Raw genomic sequence first — 18,716 nt, 5'->3', positions numbered from 1 at the left:
AGAGACATGCATACAACAAATAAAGTGGAACTTCATATTTCAGGAGTCTACTGAATTACTGATCTAGCTACTATTAGAGACATTGCAGTAACGACACATAGCTGCAGGGAATGCAACATTTTCACTGCTCATCTGCTAATGCCTCAGAGAACAAGGGGACATAAGGAAGGTATGGCTCCCAGCACTCATGTCCAAGATTGCGGATGACATGGACTTCCTTGCGGTCCATTTCATATGACATCAGTGTATTGTCATAAACAAAGTAAATCAAATTGCATTCTGGGTGAACTGTAATCACCGTGTAATCCAGATCGAATCGAAGATTCTTCTGTTGAAACAGAAGCAGAGTTCTGACCGAATGCTTCAATGTCCATTCATGAGTACCATGGTCATCAAGGATCCAGATCGACAGTTTGGAGGCATCAGCACCATCAACATTAACCAAATACAAGCGCCTTGAGCTTGATGGATGCAGCCAGAATCACCACCAGATGGCACGGGAATTGTCATCCATATGTCTTTCCCTCCATGTCCACAGCCACTATCGCATCAAAGTACGTGAGCATATGCAAAAATATATTCAGAAACACACTTCTTGATGTATCATTTAGCATAACATCATTGCCCCATTCACTTTCCTTGAAACTACATGCTGCAGTTTTGGAAGAATAGATCTCGACCGATGAAGTGCGAAGGGATTAGCCTTGCCTTTGAATCTGGCGGAGTTCGGACGGCGATAGAGGCGGAGGCGGAGGTGGCGGCGCGGTCGAAGAAGGGAACGGGGGATCGAGAGCAACTCCATCATATTGATTTTGCCCTTTCACAATTTCAGAATTTCGAGGACAAGTGCTCCAGCCAAGGTACAAAATAGCGGGCTGCAGCGGCACTTTAGGGTGTGATTGGTTCGTCGCATATACCCGGAACCGGGCTCCCCGCGTGCGAGACAGGCTTGATTGGTTTGCTGGGCCGTCCGCTGGGCCTGGTTCGGCGGATGCAAAAACACCCTGGGAGCCTAGCTCCCGTGGTGCGGCCGATTCGAGCTTCTCCCCAGAGCCAGGCTCCGCGGGTGCGGCGGCGCGTGCAAGGCGAGCGCGCGGCGGGCGAAAAAGCTTTGGGCGCGTGCACGCGGGAAGCTTTGGCGCCTTCGCTAGGGTTACCGGGCGATTTCGCGCCATCCCGCGGGCATAAAGCTCGACCCCGACCCTTCCCCTTCCCCTTCCCTCTCGCGCAGATTTGTTCCTCCACCGGCGGCTCGCAGGTTAGGGTTCCAGCCTTGTCCACTGTCGTTGTTCTTTCGGATCTGCGGAGGCCTGATCTACCACCCCCATGTCTTTATTTTGGTTCTTAGGTTGGAGTTGTTGACGGATCTGTTGGCCCAGGCAAGTTTTTTGCATCCTTTGTTCGGATTTCGTCAAAACCGTAACCCTAGGGTACGATGATCCCACTGACCGGTCCTTTTCTTATGTGACACACGCAGTCCCCCACTGGATCTGAGTTCTTCGGTTGTTCCTAGGTACGATTCTTGAGTTGAAGGACCCGATCTGATTTCTTTATGGTTCGTTTGTTATTTTTTGAAGTTTCCGCACCCGATCTAAAATAAGAAGTTGTGTTCTGAGTGGATCTTTATTTTGTTTGGTTGCTAGGTTTCCCGATCTCACCCCTCCTCCTCCGGAAGCCGCTGATCTGTTCGTGGTTCGGTTGCGGAGCTGAGTTCCCCGTCCTCTGACACGCTGTTGTCCCTGTTGCTGTTGTTGCGGTAAAATATCTTAGCCCTTGCCCCTCTGTGCATGCGCATGGTACCCTAAAACCATGCTGTCGATGGTTAGTAGGTGGTTCAAATCATTGGTACCAGTGTTGTTTGATATGTCAGCATACTCTGAGCACACTTGTTCTTGAGGTTGATGCGTGTATATGGATAGGAGCATGTTTTCCATGTCAATGATATGTTTTTAGATTGGTCTGAGCATTGTTGTTCATGTCAATGATGACTACTATGTTGATCTTATTATTGTTGTCCATGTCACTGATGTTTTACAATAGTCATTTGAGGCATCACTGTGCTATCAGTGATGTTTTCATATAATGACCTGAGCATTGTTGTCCTTGTCAATGATGTCTTTACATACTGATCTCAGCCTTGTTGTCCATGCCTGTGATGTTTATACATTTAGATCTGAGCTTCTGTTGTCCATGCCAATGATGTTTATACTTTTATGTGAGCTTCTGTTGCCCATGCCAGTGATGTGTTTATATGTACTTCTGAGGATCTGTTGCCCAAGTCAGTGACCCTTATTTTTGCATGTTATTCATATAGATGGGTCTTGAAGACAAGAGACGCATGCTTATTATTCATGCAGCTGCTCTAGTGGCTGGCATGTATGCATTCTTCCTGAATAGGCTTAGGCTGGCTAAACCCTCACGTCCGCAGATTAGTTATGCCCCCATGAGTGCTATGGACGAGGAAAGGCAAAAAAATTTGGACAGAATATATAACTGTAATGATGTAGAGTGTGTAAACATGCTTCGCATGAGAAGAGCCCCTTTCTTTAGGCTATGTAATTTGCTTAGGGGCAGGGACTTGCTTAGAGATACCATACATAGCAGTGTAGAAGAGCAAGTTGCTATGTTTCTCCATGTTGTTGGGCATAACCAAAGGTTTAGAGTTATCCATCAAAGTTGGAGGAGATCTGTAGAGACAGTAAGTAGACATTTCAAAGAGGTGTTGTATGCAATTGGTGAACTTAGGCATGAGATCATTAAGCCTCCATCAACTGAGACACCTCTTAAGATTAGAAACAGCTCAAGATGGTACCCATATTTCAAGGTAACTTAGTATCCTTATGACACACATAATGCATAATTCAGTAAAATTTTTGTAGATGATTGTGTTGTTGGGTTTATGTAGGATTGTGTTGGGGCTATAGATGGCACTCACATCTATGCTAGAGTCCCAGCTAAGATGCAATCAGCATTTAGGGGGAGGAAACACTATACAGCTCAAAATGTCCTAGCTGCAGTGGACTTTGATTTGAAGTTCACTTATGTGTTGGCTGGCTGGGAGGGTTCTGCACATGATGCCACCATTCTAGCAGATGCACTAGAGAGAGAGGATGGTTTAAGGGTTCCAGAAGGTAATTAACTAAATTAGTTCCTTAAACCTAGTTATAAACTAGTTGACTGTAGGACTAATACCTGTTTATAATCTTTCTAGGGAAGTTCTATCTGGTAGATGCTGGATATGCATGCCGTCCTGGATTCCTACCTCCTTACAGGGGTACTAGATATCATCTTAATGAGTTCGGTGGTAGAAATTACCCAACCAATCCAAGGGAGCTGTTCAATTTGAGGCATTCTAGTCTGCGTGTTACGGTTGAAAGGGCTTTTGGGGCTTTAAAAAATAGATTTCGCATTATTGACAACAAACCTTTTCATCCATTCAAGACACAAGTGAAGTTGGTCCTTGCTTGTTGCATCTTACATAATTGGATTCTGGGGCATGGACCTGATGAGGTTATTCCTCTTGAGTCCACATGGGAGCCTAATTCTGTTAATGGACATGGGGTCCCTGTTGATGACAATGCAGCTTGGGCTTCTGTTAGAGATGAATGGGCTAATGAAATGTGGGCTAGTAGGGGTAATGCTCATTTGTAGGCATTGGATAACATTGCTACTGTGTTGTAATGTTCTGTTCCCTTTGTACCTTGAAACTTTGGACAACTGGTCTATGATGTTATGTTATTCCTGTTTCTTTCTCACTTTGAGGCTTGGGCAGCAATTCTATGATGATCTGTTCTTCCTCTTTCTATCTCAGTTTGAGGCTTGGACAACAATGCTATGATGTTTGTGTTATTCCTCTTTCTTTCTCACTTTGAGGCTTGGACAACAATGCTATGATGATCTGTTATTCCTCTTTCTACCTCAGTTTGAGGCTTGGACAACAATGCTATGATGTTTGTGTTATTCCTCTTTCTTTCTCACTTTGAGGCTTGGACAACAATGCTATGATGACCTGTTATTCCTGTTTCTGCCTTACTTTGACTCTTGGACAAGTGTGCTATGATGATATATGCTTGCTGGTAGTTGTCCATGAGGCTTTGGGCTATATGCAATGATGATCTGTTATTCCTGTTAGTTATCCATGAGGCATTGGGCTATATGCAATGATGATCTGTTATTCCTGTTAGTTATCCATGAGGCATTGGGCTATATGCAATGATGATCTGTTATTCCTGTTAGTTATCCATGAGGCATTGGGCTATATGCAATGATGATCTATTATTCCTGTTAGTTATCCATGAGGCATTGGGCTATATGCAATGATGCTATGTTATTATTGTTTGTATATGCATTGTTCTATACATATTACGCATACATAAGGCTGTGGGCTGTATGCAATGATGTTTTACTGGTTCCTAAGGCAATGGGCAACATGCAATGATGTTTACTAGGACATGGCACAAGTGAATGGTCAGTTTGACCTGCTGGAGGAACTTGAGGCTGCTGAGGTTGCTGCCCAAGCTGCCATCCATGCTGGTGGCCAGGCTGCCGCAGCTGCTGGCGGCTAGGCTGCAGCTCAACCTGCTGCCCAGGCTGCACCTGAAGCTGGTGCCCAGGCTGCCGCAGCTGCTGGAGGCCTGGCTGCAGGACATGGTGGTGCTGGGCAGCAACCCAGGGCTGCCATGAGGTGGACTAATGTGATGTCTGCATTTGTGCTACGCCGATTCTGTCAACTGATCTCTACTGGTGTCAGAACTGACAAGGGGTTCAAGGAAGTGCACTTGAACCAAGTTGCCAAGAGTGTGGTTGAGTTCTCAGGGCTTGAGGTCACAGGGACTCAGGTCTACAACCACTTGAGGAAGTGGAGACAGAGGTGGGTCAGGGTGATCAAGCTGAGAGAGCTGAGTGGTGCACTGTGGGATGATGACAACTTCATGATCACTTTGGAGGATGAGCACTACAAGGGCCATGTGCAGGTAACTTAGTGTCATTTTTTTGCACTACTAACTATACATTGTTTCTGCTATCTGTCAATATGAACTAATACCAATTGTTCTTTGCATTTCAGGCACACCCAAAGGATGCTGAACTGTTGAACAAGCCCATTGAGAACTACCAGCAGATGGAGGTGATCTTTGGGAATGGGTTGGCAACAAGGAAATATGCTATGGGCTCCAGTGAACCTTTGGGGTCCCCTTCTGACTTTGCAGATTCAGAGAATGACCACATTAAGCTGGATGATATGGCAGGTAAGGGACAACCTGCTGGTCCTCTGGGTTCAGAAGGAGGGAACAAGAGGAAGAGGTCCATGCTTAGTGAGGGGGACATTTTGGTGATGCAAGGTATGACTGAAGCTGTTAACAATGTTGCCAATGCCATTATTCAGACCAAGGTAGAGGATGTGCACCCTGATCTCTATGATGCTATCATGTTCATGCCTGGTTTCACTGATGAAGAACTGATGTCTGCCTATGAACACCTTCTTGGCAACAAGGCTCATGGTACTGCATTTGTCAAGATGAATGATTCCCACAGGGTGCTGTGGTTGAAGACCTACTTGGCAAAGCACTTCTACATGGACTGAGGCTCTAGTGCACAGGCCTACTGTTGTGCAGTGACTATTCTTTTGTGCAGTGACTGCTGATCAGATGGTGGCTCCTTTTTGTGCATGAGCCTCCTGGTCCACTCCTTCATTCTTTTGTGCAGTCAGGCTGACCCTGTTCTGTTAGGTGCCTCCTGGTAGATGATTTGTGACTGAACAATGATTCATCAGATGTGATGACTGTGTGACTGGTGATGACTGAGCATGTGCCCATTGCCTATGATGGTGCTGTGTTGCTTCTGAACATATGCCATTGCCTGTGATGTTGCTGTTGCTTTATTGTTATTTTGATTCTGAGCATATGCTTGTTGCCTTTGATGGTCCTGTGTTGGTTCTGAGCATATGCCCATTGCCTATGAGGTTGCTGTTGAGTTGATGTTGTTTTCATTCTGAGCATATGCCCAATGCCTATGAGGTTGCTGTTGAGTTGTTGTTATTTTCATTCTGAGCATATGCCCAATGCCTATGATGCTGATCTAGTGCCTGCCCTTGCTCTGTTGCTTTCATGTCATGCCATATGCCTAAGTTTGTGCAGGTACTTGTGCTGCCTTGTCAATGTTGCTGCTGTTTTGATGTTGCATAGCTTCTGTTTTCCTCATTACTGTCATTCTGGTACCTACTTGCATATAATTCACAATTTGAGGTCATTGGCCTGTTATCATGATCAGTGCATTCCTGATTCTGTCATTTATCTCAATTATGTCCTAAATCATGTCATTTTGCAACATTATTTCATCTAATGCAGAACCTGTGCTACATTCTGGTTATTTTTGTCATTTAGCTAGTTGCCTATGAGGTGCTGTAGTGCCTGCCCTTGCTTTGTTCCTTTCATGTCATGTCATATGCCCAAGTTTGTCTAGGTACTTGTGCTGCCTTGTCAATGTTCCTGCTATTTTGATGTTGCATAGCTTCTGTTGTCCCCATTACTGTCATTTTAGCACTTCTACTTGCATATAATTCAGAATTTGAGGTCATTGGCCTTTTATCATCAGCAGTACATTCCTGATTCAGTCATTTATCTCAATTATGTCCTAAATCATGTCATTTTGCAACATTATTTCATCTAATGATCTGAGCATGAGCCCTTTGCCAATGATATGTCATTATTTTTTCTGAAATTTAGCACTTGTTGTCACTACTATTTGGTGGTACAATTGGACTTTGTTCTGTGCTAATTGCTGTCATTTACCTACTTCCTTGAACCTGTTCCTGAATCTGAGCATTAGCCCTTTGCATATGCATTCTGTCATTTATGTTTTCTGAAATTTACCACTTGTTGTTAGGTTATTTGTAAGTACAAGTGGACTTTGTAGAGTGCTAGTTGCTGTCATTCTGCTACTCCAATTATCCTGTTCCTGATTCTGAGCATTAGCCCTTTGCCAATTATCCTGTCATTCTGCTACTCCAATTGACCACTTATCAGGTTATTTGGTGCTAGAATTGCCTTGTTGTTCTGTGCTAATTGCTGTCATTTAGCTAATTCATCTGTTATTCCTGAAACTGAGCAGTATCCCTTTGCCAATGATCTGTCTGTTTTTTTCATAAATTGAGCACTTGTCAGGTTATTTGGTGGTACAATTCTAGATTCTGTGCTAATTGCTGTCATTCAGCTAATTCCTCTAACCTATTCCTGAATCTGAGCATGACCCATATGCCAATGATCTGTCAATCTTTTTTCTGAAATTTAGCACTTGTCAGGTTATTTGGTGGTACAATTGGAGTCTGTTCTGTGCTAAATGCTGTCATTTACTTACTTCCTCTAACCTATTCCTGAATCTGAGCAGTAGCCCTCTGAGCAATGACCTGTCATTTTTTTCCTGAAATTGAGCACTTGTCAGGTTATTTGGTGGTACAATTGGACTTTGTGCTGTGCTAATTGCTGTCATCTAGCTACTTCATTGACCCTGTTCCTGAATCTGAGCATTAGCCCTTTGCCAATGATCTGTCATTTTTGTTCTCTGAAATTTAGCACTTGTTGTCTGTTTTTTTTTAAGGCCAATGATACTTTGTTTTGTCCATTTTGTAGAACACATGGCGTGGTACGTTGTTACTGTTGGTCGTCACACTGGAGTCTACTGCAGTTGGGAGGCTTGCCATGATCAGGTGAATGGATTCATGGGAGCATGCTACAAGAAGTACAAGACCAAAGACGAAGCGATGGAAGCTTTTCATGGTGCCAAATTTCAACCTACTCACCTACCGGCGCAACCTCGACCTATTATCAACAATGGTCAATGGGACTGTAAATATATGTTCATGTTGTTAGAGGCTTTAATTATCTTAGTTCAAGCTGTAATAATAGTGGTTTTAGTTTCAAAGTCTAAGTAATTTTAGTTTAGTTACAAACTCTACTTTCCTCAAACTATGTTCAGCTAGGTAACCTCACCTTCTCAATGCAAGTGGTGATTCGAACTGCCTGTATGCGACCAACCAAACAGCATCTGTTTTTTGAATTCTAGATTCGTACGTGCAACCAATCACCGTATCTTCGCAACCTGGTTCAACTCAAACGACAACCAAACACGACCCCATTGCATCCCCACATCCTGGTTCCGGCCGGCCAGGTTCCCTGGTGCGAGCCAGGCTCCTCAGGGAAGAGAACCAATCACACCCTTAGGGGCGCTATAGCGTTTTTGGGGTGCGGCTTGACGTTTATGGGCCGAGATTGAAGCCCATACATCTTCTGTCAAGTTTCCAGTCCAACAATAACTCAAATAGCTGCCGGGTGTAGAAACCTATCCCTCGCCATTCACGAGTCACCGACGAAACATTCGTCATCGGCGGCAGCGGCGGCTGCTGCTGCTTCGCCTAAGCACAGTGGCTGCGTCACCTGAGCCTAGGACCTGCACCTTCTTGCCTCCTGCAACTGAGTGCGACATGTTTCTCCCTAGGCTACTCATCTACTGCCTTCTTCCTCTAGCAGCCGCCGCCCCGGATGAAGGTGAAGGAAAGGGAGATGATGAAGGGGAGGAAGGGGAATAGAGGGGATTGAGAGAATAGCCTCTCAATCATTTTTATAGCTGAAAAGTGGAAAGGTGATTTATTGGAGTTGCTCTTAGATTTGCACGCTGTCCCGGTCGGGGAGAACTGGACGTGGCCCAGTGGGCTTTGAGGTTAAATGCAGCACTTGGCACATGGCAGAGTGAAAGTACACTTTGATTCATCACCAATGGCGCGCTCTTTTGCGCCCGTGCATATTGTGGCGCCATTCCAAATTGTAGGTCGTAGGTTTATAGATATGTAAAAAGTTAAAACAACCTATAATTTGAAATGGAGGGAGTAGTTACGAACTTACAACGTGTTTGAATTCATGTTGGGACCCAGATGTCGGCGGTTCAGAGAATCACAGTGGACTGGGTCAATTTTGATGTTGCACGTTGCAGAATTGCGGGTCAGCTCGACGTCTCAAGGTCAAAAGAAACCAAGCGATGCTCTTATTTCAATTTGACATGGAATCTATAAGTAGTATATAAGTAGTACTGATACGAAATGTGTCTGAAACAGTTCTGAACATTTATGGGATCCCAACATTTATACTATATAGGACAGCACACAACAGATCACAGTTTCAAACTAATCCTAAAAACGTCATTCGGTGACATCTTCACCGTCTCAAACTCCTCTGAAAACGCTGCAAAATTTTGAGAGAAGCATATATTTATAGGAATTAGAATAATGAAACAGAGGATGGATTATGTAGATTACTTTGTAAGCATGCATGTAAGATACCGATCATCAAACCAAAAAGAAAACAGTAGAAGAATTGTCACTTTACAACAGACACCCTCACAGGTCACAACACTGGGGCTAGTGCCAAGCGATACTGATGAGAAGCATACGCCGCAGGGCTCCATTGGGGAAATCAGGGAACACGTTTTATTTTAGCATATGGCATTTGAACCGAAATATCTTATCAACAATTTAGAATAGGAAAGCTAAAAGGTTACTGTGCTGCAGGGGGGAGCCCTTGTAGAACTTAGGTATGCCCCCAACTTCGCATCTCATCAATTGCATCATGCGGCTAAAAACTACTTGGTTTACTAATTACAGACTATGTCAGGCCAAAATGCAACAGTACTCCTACCATTTTGCAGCAGCAGCACATATGTTCCACAGGTCAATGCATGGCGGTCAGCATGGTCGATGGAGGCAAGTAGTATCTGAGCTGGGTAGTGAGCTCCCAGTCCTCCATCATCTGGGCGCAACCTGGCCACACCTGCAGGTTCTCGTGCATGCCGTAGATCACCTCCATGCATTCTCTCAGGTCCTCCAGCGCGTACCCCGCCACCAAGCACGGCGCCTCCAGCGAGTAGTAGCCCAGGACCAGCCTGGCCAGCACGATCGCCGACGCCGCCACGGCCGACGGCAGGAACGCCACGCACCGGTAGTCCAGCAGCGCCATGTCGGCCAGGTGGTGCGCCAGGGCCCTGGTGATCACCACCTCCTCCTCCTGGGAGTCCTGGCCGCTGTGCCTCATCAAGTGGTCGACGAACGTGTAGGCCGTGGGCCCGCTCAGGCGGTACCCGAGCGCCGCCACCAGCTCGCGCTCCGCGGCGAGGACCTCGCGCCGTGAGCACCCGGCGTACGCGGCGACGGCGTCGGCGTCGATCCTCCGCACGGTGTTCCTGTCCTCGTACTTTGCCGCGGCGAAGACGGCCACGGCTCCAAGGAGTAGGAGCTGATGCTTCTGGTCGCCGCCGGTGATCTTCTTGATTGACAGGAAGCGGTCGACGTAGGAGACGGCGCGGTGCAGGGTGCCAGGGGCAAGGTCGTAGTACCTGGAGAAGCGGTGCATCTTCTCGATGAGCTCGGCGCGGTCGGTCATCATCATGGCCCCCGCCTGCCTCTCGCTGAGGTAGTCCTCCGAGGGCCGCTCCGCCGGGTCGGTCTCCATCACCCGGAACGTGGCGTCGATGTCGGCGTCGTACTCGCCGCCGCACTTCTGCCGCGGCTGCTTCTTGTTGGGCGGTGGCGTCTTCATGTTGGTGACCGTGTCGTCGCCGTAGCTGCGCGGCGCTTGCAGCACCGCTACGGGCGTCGTCGGGGCGTCGTCGTGATGAGCGTCCATGGGGAGGGAAGCCATCAGGCCGGCGGCCGGAACGCGGACGCTCTGGATACCGCGGAGCATGGCGTTGAAGCCGGCGTCGTGGTTGCCGTGCCGGCGAGACAGCGCGAGAAAATCCTTGGATGGCATCGGAAGGTCGGCGGACTTGGGAGGGCGCACGACGGCGTCGATGCCCCGGAGCAACGCGTCGATGTCGGAGCCATCGTCGTAGTAGCCGTACCCGCCCCACGCGGCAGGAGGGTCCTCCGCGTACGTCGTGGCCATCGTCGGCCGCACGTCGGCGCGAGGAGCGGCGCGGGCTAGTCCGGGAAGAAGGAAGGGAGCGACGGAGCACATGGCTCGCCGGCCGCCCAAGAAGCAAGGAGCCCCTGTCGGAGGAGCGATCAAGTCGGTCGCCGGCGCAGGGAGGAAGAGAAGTTGTGGACTGGTGGATCGAGCGTGGAATTAAGCCAGGAGCTCCGACGACGACGGGCAATTGATGATGGTGAGCTCCCTATATATCGCCGGCGTTTAATTCGAGATGATCACCGAGGTTTGTTTGCGCAGGATGTACGCTACGCTGCTCTGATGGACTGATCGAGTCGGACTCAATTGCTTGCATACGACGTGCGCGATCGATCGAGTACAACCTGGACAGGATTAGTTGCGCTTGCACCGCGCGACTGCGAGGTGGACGAGGTTGAGTCCGAGTTGACGGCCGGGACGCGCTGCTCCGATCGGAGACCTACGATCGCCGCCCAGGTGTCCGACTAAGGTTTTTTGACCAGGCGTTTTGTTGCCACAAAAGTTTATGCCACCTATACTATATCATACACGTATTTTCTGGCCATGATTTGTCTAACTTGTGGCAAGCAAATTTCCTAGCTACAAAAATGGCGCGTCACAATTCGGCATGGAAAGTATCGCAAAAGTACATTTCCTATGAACTTCTCTAGATCTTGAAATTGGTAGGTTTCTTCTGGCTTTTCAACGCGGAACGCCCAGGGACCCTAAATCGATTGTTCTTAAAATTTAGGATTGTGTTATACGTAGGGATAGGGCCAAATTCTATGCGATGTTTAGTGTGCGCTTGCTCAGCTGACAGACAAAATGAAACGGTAGCATCTAGCCATCTAGTAAGGGTCTGACGCTGCTGGTATGGTGTTGTCTAGATAATCCCTTCCATCTTGAGGAAGATGGTGTGAATATTCGACTGCAGAAATGTCTGACGCCTGTGAATAACCCCCCTACTGAATGGTAACATCAATGCAACAATTACAAGACGGGTAGTAAGCAGTAACCCACATGCACTGAGCAGTACTGCTAGTCTGATTCACCTACTAATGAGTACTGTGTAGACAGCTATCGAGTCGCTAATGATGAATTGCCACAATGTTTTGTCCTCCAACCTTCTGCATCGAATGGCTCACTGGCAGCGTCGAAACCCAAGTGTACTCCTCTGGGATCACTTTCAGGGCTAGTGGTGCTGACCGCTTGTTCAGCTTCATACGCTTCTTTAACCTCCTTCAAGTAATGGGGCAACCGTCTTCGCCACTTATGCCTAATTATACGGGCCCGCAATATTTGATTATAGACTATCGAAATGGCCCTCCCCCACAATTTATCCTTGTATAGAGGTGCATCCTGCCGCAGATTAATATGCTCATCGCCTGAAAAAATCTGAAAGAAACACACATTGCTCCATAGCTAAATGACAAGCTTCTTCAAAAACAGCAAGAGGCTGAGAATACATTTGCAAAATACTATGATTTACCTGTCGAGGATCGCCAATTAAAAGTTCTTCAGGGTAACATACCATCTTGAGAGCGGTGGCAAGTTTCAGTAAATCCCAATCCTCAGAGTTAATGTCAGATATCCTTTTAAGGACTTTACCAGCCTTATGCAACGTTTCAGAATGTTTATCCACACAATAATCACAATTATACACGAGCCATACCACCTCAATAATATCATCATTAACCTGGAAAAAGAGCATTTCTACATTACTAACAGAAAAAAAAACACGAATGGCAAAATGTTCTGTAAAAATATTGCATCGAAATACTTTGTCCAGTGAAAATCAAGGATTAAAAGTGCACATAAAGTGTAAGAGTATATGACAGGGAGCAATAGAGCATAAAGCACTTCATCCATGATTCAAGACATGCGACATGAGGCGATGGGCTCACCATCTCTGTTCTTTAGTCAAAGCCATATTCATCCAGGACAATTTTCATTCCTTCACTCATCACGGGGCGGTTTTTGTTGGTCAGCTCTCCAGGCACTAAACAATGCATGCAATTCTTGAGGCCCCACATCAGCTCCATCACGGTACCATCATACATGCCGGATACTCCCTGAAAAATCCGCAGCAAAATTGGTGCCTAGAATTGTTCACACTTCACAGTCATAAACAAACAAGGGAAGCCAACACTAACCATGTTCTTCAATTATTTTCTTATATTCAAGACTTCCAACAGCTAATTTCTGATCAGGCTTGATATACTTCTTGATCATCGTAGCAAGCAGTTCGTTAAGACCAGTATCAAGGTTAATGGCGCTGGATTTATCCTCAAAAGTTTGAAATTCTTTCAGCCAAACAATCTGATAACGAAACGAACAAGGACAAGCATGTTAAGGGGGGAAATGCAGTTAGTGAAATGTCATACCATGTCCCTCAAATCAATACTAGAGTGGGTAGTTCAGTAGGTAATGCCTCAATTGCTAAAGATATAGCCTTGATCATGTACTCAACATTGTATAGAGTAAGTCAGAATATTCATGTGCTAAGCTAATGCAATGTAGATTTAAAACAGACCATAGTGGCGTTTTTTGGTAGTAGTACCATTACCATGTCAGGCCTCAATCATCCCTAGCTAGCAGTTACTAGTTAGAAATTCGCGCATGCCATGTATAAATCTGTACCAATCGATTCCTTAGATATCTCTTTGCACCCATGGTGACCTTTTAACTAGGTTTGGGGCATACATAAGAGTAATAGCATCTGCATGCTTTCTAAACAGCTTTATGGAGGCAAAGTTTGCGTTTGAAGTTTGTTAAACAGCTAATGAGTAATGACTTCACATTCATATTTCTTCATTTGCTGCAAAGAACAAGTAAACGCAGCAAACATAAACGTTGCAAGATCACTGCTCAGTATAGGTTGGATACAAGCTAGCAGCCCAGAAAATTCACGATCAGATCACCGCCGCCGCCCGCCGAGTGCAAATTTACTAACCCTTTTGCAGATACGATTTGTCAAGGACGGTGCTTGGGCCATATTGTTTATGGGCTTATATTATAGGCCGAGAGAGTTGTTGGCGGGCCTATCTGGGGCCCGTGGGTGGCGTGGCACATCCAGCCCACCCAGTAGTGGTGGCATTTGGTGTTTTGTATTCAGTCGGTGCTTGATTTAGATTTGAGCGGGTCCGTAACTAACACGATTTCAGCTGAAATTCGTATATGCTAGGTGCGTACTAGTTATGAATGCTGATTGAGCGAGTGTGAATGTAATTGGGAGAGAGAAAAAAAAAGGCAGCACCAAAGATTGCGTGAGTCGTCAATCGTCGTGATGTAACAAAGGCTCCAAAATCAACGGCATTCTGCAGGTCAAAGCATATCATGCTACAGGATTGCACGGTGAACCTTCTTTACTCAGCAAATGATACAACAATGTTGTTCTACAAACCCACGGTGAACGCACCGAGCGCTGCACAGATGGAAGAGAGGCCCAAACAAACTGAGGCGCGGATTGCACGTGTAAATGCATGGAAGGGGGAGAACAGACAATAGCACAATCTTCTAGTCTAGCATGAAGAAATGCACACAACTAGATTCACATTGATTAATGATTACAAGATAGCCTGTTGCCCTGTTGGAGGTGGTGAGGTGACTCCCTCCTCATCTGTCAGAAGTACACGCTAGATTACAGATAGTATCTTTCTAAATCCGGCAGACAACAATGTTTGCTCTAGAAATCGGTGTCGAAGCAGGATGTCATCACTTTGGACACGATCGACCTTGCGAAAGGTATGTAGCTAAGGCTGTACCTGCACGCACCACCAGTTGAAACTTCAGTTTTGTCCATAAGTCCCAAATGCTCATGCAACACTAATTTTGTAAGATGCTCTCCTTTATATGTTTAAACATGTCTGCGCACTCTTGAAAAAGTGAAAAGGCAATTCTTCAGCATGATACAAGTTCCGGTTGCTCATATCGTGGATATACACGCTCTGATACCTCATCTGGTGGTGTCTGACTGGGAATGATACTTAGTACTAGTGCTTAAGGTGGCAACAAATTTAGAATTAAGTAGAAGAAATGTGGTTGGCAGACATCATGCAAGGTAAAGATATGTTTAAATTCACCCATTGAAGGATAACTGAACTTACCAAACAAGGGCACCAAATTCCAAAATGATGGCCAGCAGAGTCAACAGCTTGCTGTGAACCTGTTTAGGGCAGAAAGGTGTGATTTACTTTATTATACTATTTGCATTGACATATAAATTATAAAACTTCACCAATTATGCTAGGGCTTAGTTCATTTTACTTACCAAGAGAGCACAGAATAGAGCAATTATGATGCTTGCAATGTATAGAGCAGTGGCATATATTCGCACTGAATCAAGCATCATATCAAACTGCCTTTTGGGGCCTATAAGAAATGCTGTACTGCCAAACAAATGATCCCTCCATTAGTTGACATGACAAAGAACCTTTCATAGATAAATAAATAATAGAGAAAGTTAGCAAGCACATTACACAGCGTGTGCATAGACTTATCAGATAACATACGCTATTCTACTGTGGCAAAGTTCAATAGTATCTAGCAGGGCAACTTTTGTTACAAGATAGTTCAAGAAGTTTCGAGTCTGCCAGAAAAACAGATGCAGCGTCATGATACAGATATGAAGAGTGAAGGGCTGTACTAATTTTCCACCCAGGTGTAATATGAACAGTTCAATGTTAGTTCTCAAACTAAACATTATGTTGATATTTCTGGTGTCCAAGACAGAATAGATATAATTTGGTAGAGGAATAGCTAATGATATGCTAGCGGATTCTTTGATCTAAAATTGGGTCATGGATAGCGCACACTTCTTAAGAATAGTTTAGTTTAAATTTAAATGTTATAAACTGGCCTGAGACCTAACTGTTATGTGTTAGCCCCCTAAAGGCACAATTGCTAATTAACCCCTGATGGCAGTCTAATTACAAAAATATAAAGAATTTCATTAAGGGTTAGTTTTGATTGAGGGACGAAACACAAAACGTTTAGGTCCCAGGGCAGTTAGCGCTATATTAAGAGGGAGGGAGCTGCTCTAGGGATCCGATGATGTCATTAGCCAGCTACCCCCCAAAACCACCTCCAAACCAATATGAAGAGTGCTCTGCTGACTTGAAGGCCAATGCAGATGCCAGGAGGTTCTCCCAGCTGATCAACACCTACACTGACTAGAAGGGAATGACATCGCCTAATATAGGTTCCGATCCCTAATTTCCGCATAATTAAGCACAGAATTCTTGAGATACGCCATGCTACTCATATTCGTTTGAGTTCCAACAGTTTGTGCATCGACTCAATTTTACTGGATGGTATCTTTCACCTCTCTTTTTGGCAACTATCAAGAAATTCCTAAGGTTTTGGGCGGAAAACCAAGATCCAAAGCAGAAACAAATATATGTTAAGCAGAATTTTGACAGCTTGTGAAACAGACCTTCCAAGGGCCATCAAGTTGCCAAGGGTGAATGTTACCCCAAATTTCACCGGATTGAAGAAAACAAGCATTGACTGGAACAATGGACATGAAAAATATAAAATAATCCATAAGGGTTTGAATGTGGGAAAATATAAGATAATTATAACAGACTAGGTAGGTATAAATATATGAATACAAGTGCAATCATGAGAACGAAACAAAAATTGCATTGTGATTTCCCTTCAGTCATGCTAGATTATCATGATGGATATATCCTGAGGACTGCTATGCTAGCTGTTGTATGTTTCCTTGAATATTACTAACACCATACTGATAATTGAGTTAATATCCACAGATTATTTTAAGGAAAAACATGATCATATGAGGAGACTTGGAACTTCTTCTTCTTTTTTTGAAAATAAAAAGAAGAGCTTAGGGACAATGCTAGAGCTTTCAATTAGTTGCCTGACTTATTAACAATCGTAAGAGTGCTTTAGAACAATGCCAATTTCAGCTATATAACTAATTAGAAACAATATCGTCGCCCTGAACTGAGAGCAAAAGGCAGCGAGGCCAGGTGAACTCACCAAGAAGGTGCATGTCAGGCCGGCAGCCAAGCAAATCGCGAAACCATAGAGCCTCTGCGCACAAGAAGTCAGCAAGACATGGTTAGACAGCGGGACCACATTGCTCGAGCGATTTTCCCGCGATTCCTCGCCGACCCCCGCGGAGACAAGCGGCCACCTAGCGAGATCCGCGGCTGGATCTGCGGGTAGACATGGCCCGCCGGCCGCCGGATCCAAGAGAGGAGGGGTAAGCTGAGGGGGTTCGTGCGTGCGTGCTTGCCTGGGTGGTGTTGAGGGTGCACTGGCGGTTGATGTCGTCGAAGAAGGACTGCTCCTCGGGGGGCGGCAGCGCGGACTCCTCGTCGACCTCCATGCCCACCAGCATCTTGGCCCGCTCCAGCGCGCCGCGCATCGTGTCCATGGTCTCCGGCTCTTCTCCGCTCAGCTCCCCTCTTCGTGTTCCCTCCCCCTGCTGCGAGTGAAGGGAGGACCTCGCACGTCGCCGGCAAGGAGCAGGCGGAGGATCGACGCCGCGCCCAGTCGAGAAGTCGGAGGATTTCCGAACAAAGATAAATCTCTTCTCGCAGTAGGAGCAACTACCCCACTCGATGCACATTGGTCATAGCAATAGTTGGGTTGATTTGGAGTGTGTTATTATGGGCCGGGCTTTGCTTAGATGGGCTTTGCAAGAAACGAGGCGCAAGAGAGCTCCAACATGGCCTAATCATCAATGTGCTATGCCACCCCACCCAGCTCTTTACCTTTTCTTTTTCTCCTCCTTTTTTTTTCTTCAACTCCACTCTCTGCCAACGGTTTTAGGTTTAAGGTTAGAGCTAGGGTTTTGGATTTAGGCTGGAGGAAGTCTTCGGTGGTTTGTCAGCGAGGTAGTTGTAGCGGGCAGAGAGCGAGTTGTACGCGGATAGTGGCCCTGCCTATGGTTTGTGATGGTGGTAGAATGATCTAGGAATACGGTAGATTTAGTGGTGAGGAGATATCGAAATAATAGGGAATGAAGGGAGATAAATGAAGGGAAGTGGCATCGGGAGAATATGCAGTGCAAATCATATCGTAGGTGGAATCCTGGGAACTTCCTACCATGGACCATCAGATTGGAGATCTACAGTGCAAGCTAAGTACAGTTCCTCCTAATATTTTTCATATAACCCTCCACCTTATACTGTACACCACCTACCTCCCGACATTACTGTCTCAGTGCAATAAATGTGACCCTGCAGTTGCAACTGATCAATGTTCCAAGTTGCAATCGATCTACACTTGGAGTTGCAAATAATGTTGACTAGCTACTCCCAACTGAGTTAGGAATATTCCAATTTAATGCGACCAGGGGAGCATGTGGTCTACAATATTTGCAACTTAGAGTATAGACCAATTGCAACTTGAATCATTGGCTAGTTGCAACTGCACGATTGAATTTATTACACTTAGATATTAATGTGGGGAAGTAGGTGGCATACAGTATAAGGGAGGGGTTATATGAAAAATGTTACGAGGAACTATGCTGCTTGCATCGTAGATCTCTGATCTGACAGTCTATGGTGGGAGTTTTCAGGATTCCACAGATGGTTTGCACTACATCATATTTACGCCAGCAACATCACCCATGTAGTGTTGGTGTCTGTAGGCTCATCTATCTACCTACTAAATCCACCAGTTAACTCTTTGCTATGTCCACACGGCTAATTTCACCCACTGAGATAGTCTTTCCTTCGTTCACACGATTTTGTGCACCCAAGGATTCAACTCAGTTAAAATGGACCATCGAGATCTTTCCTGGCATCGTCTTCT

At 45.7% G+C, this 18,716-nt stretch overlaps 4 protein-coding genes and 1 pseudogene across 4 annotated transcripts; 2 read left to right on the top strand and 3 right to left on the bottom strand.

Moving 5' to 3' along the window:
- Positions 1–121: 121 nt before the first annotated feature.
- Positions 122–2,148, bottom strand: LOC117855338 (uncharacterized; annotated as a pseudogene).
- Positions 2,149–2,420: 272 nt separating this feature from the next.
- LOC117855327 (protein ALP1-like) lies at positions 2,421–3,651 on the top strand. The gene is made up of 3 exons (XM_072291391.1): positions 2,421–2,824; positions 2,906–3,131; positions 3,212–3,651. Exons 1-3 carry the CDS (start codon positions 2,444–2,446, stop codon positions 3,649–3,651), a joined length of 1,047 nt encoding a protein of 348 aa, XP_072147492.1. The 5' UTR covers positions 2,421–2,443.
- A 1,028-nt stretch (positions 3,652–4,679) lies between these two features.
- LOC117855317 (uncharacterized) lies at positions 4,680–5,581 on the top strand. The gene is made up of 2 exons (XM_034737639.1): positions 4,680–4,973; positions 5,066–5,581. Exons 1-2 carry the CDS (start codon positions 4,680–4,682, stop codon positions 5,579–5,581), a joined length of 810 nt encoding a protein of 269 aa, XP_034593530.1.
- A 4,135-nt stretch (positions 5,582–9,716) lies between these two features.
- Positions 9,717–10,928, bottom strand: LOC117855308 (putative cyclin-F2-1). The gene has a single exon (XM_034737628.1). It carries the CDS (start codon positions 10,926–10,928, stop codon positions 9,717–9,719), a length of 1,212 nt encoding a protein of 403 aa, XP_034593519.1.
- A 3,522-nt stretch (positions 10,929–14,450) lies between these two features.
- LOC117836705 (uncharacterized) lies at positions 14,451–17,333 on the bottom strand. Its single transcript, XM_034716185.2, has 6 exons — positions 17,191–17,333; positions 16,932–16,985; positions 16,363–16,436; positions 15,199–15,316; positions 15,035–15,093; positions 14,451–14,692 (listed from the first exon to the last, which is right to left on the bottom strand). Exons 1-6 carry the CDS (start codon positions 17,329–17,331, stop codon positions 14,614–14,616), a joined length of 525 nt encoding a protein of 174 aa, XP_034572076.1. The 5' UTR covers positions 17,332–17,333; the 3' UTR covers positions 14,451–14,613.
- Positions 17,334–18,716: the final 1,383 nt, after the last annotated feature.

Source organism: Setaria viridis, chromosome 1 (assembly GCF_005286985.2).
Source record: "Setaria viridis chromosome 1, Setaria_viridis_v4.0, whole genome shotgun sequence".
Taxonomy (NCBI): Eukaryota; Viridiplantae; Streptophyta; class Magnoliopsida; order Poales; family Poaceae; genus Setaria; species Setaria viridis.
Note: the sequence above shows the minus strand (reverse complement) of the source record. Positions and strands in the feature narration are given on the sequence as shown.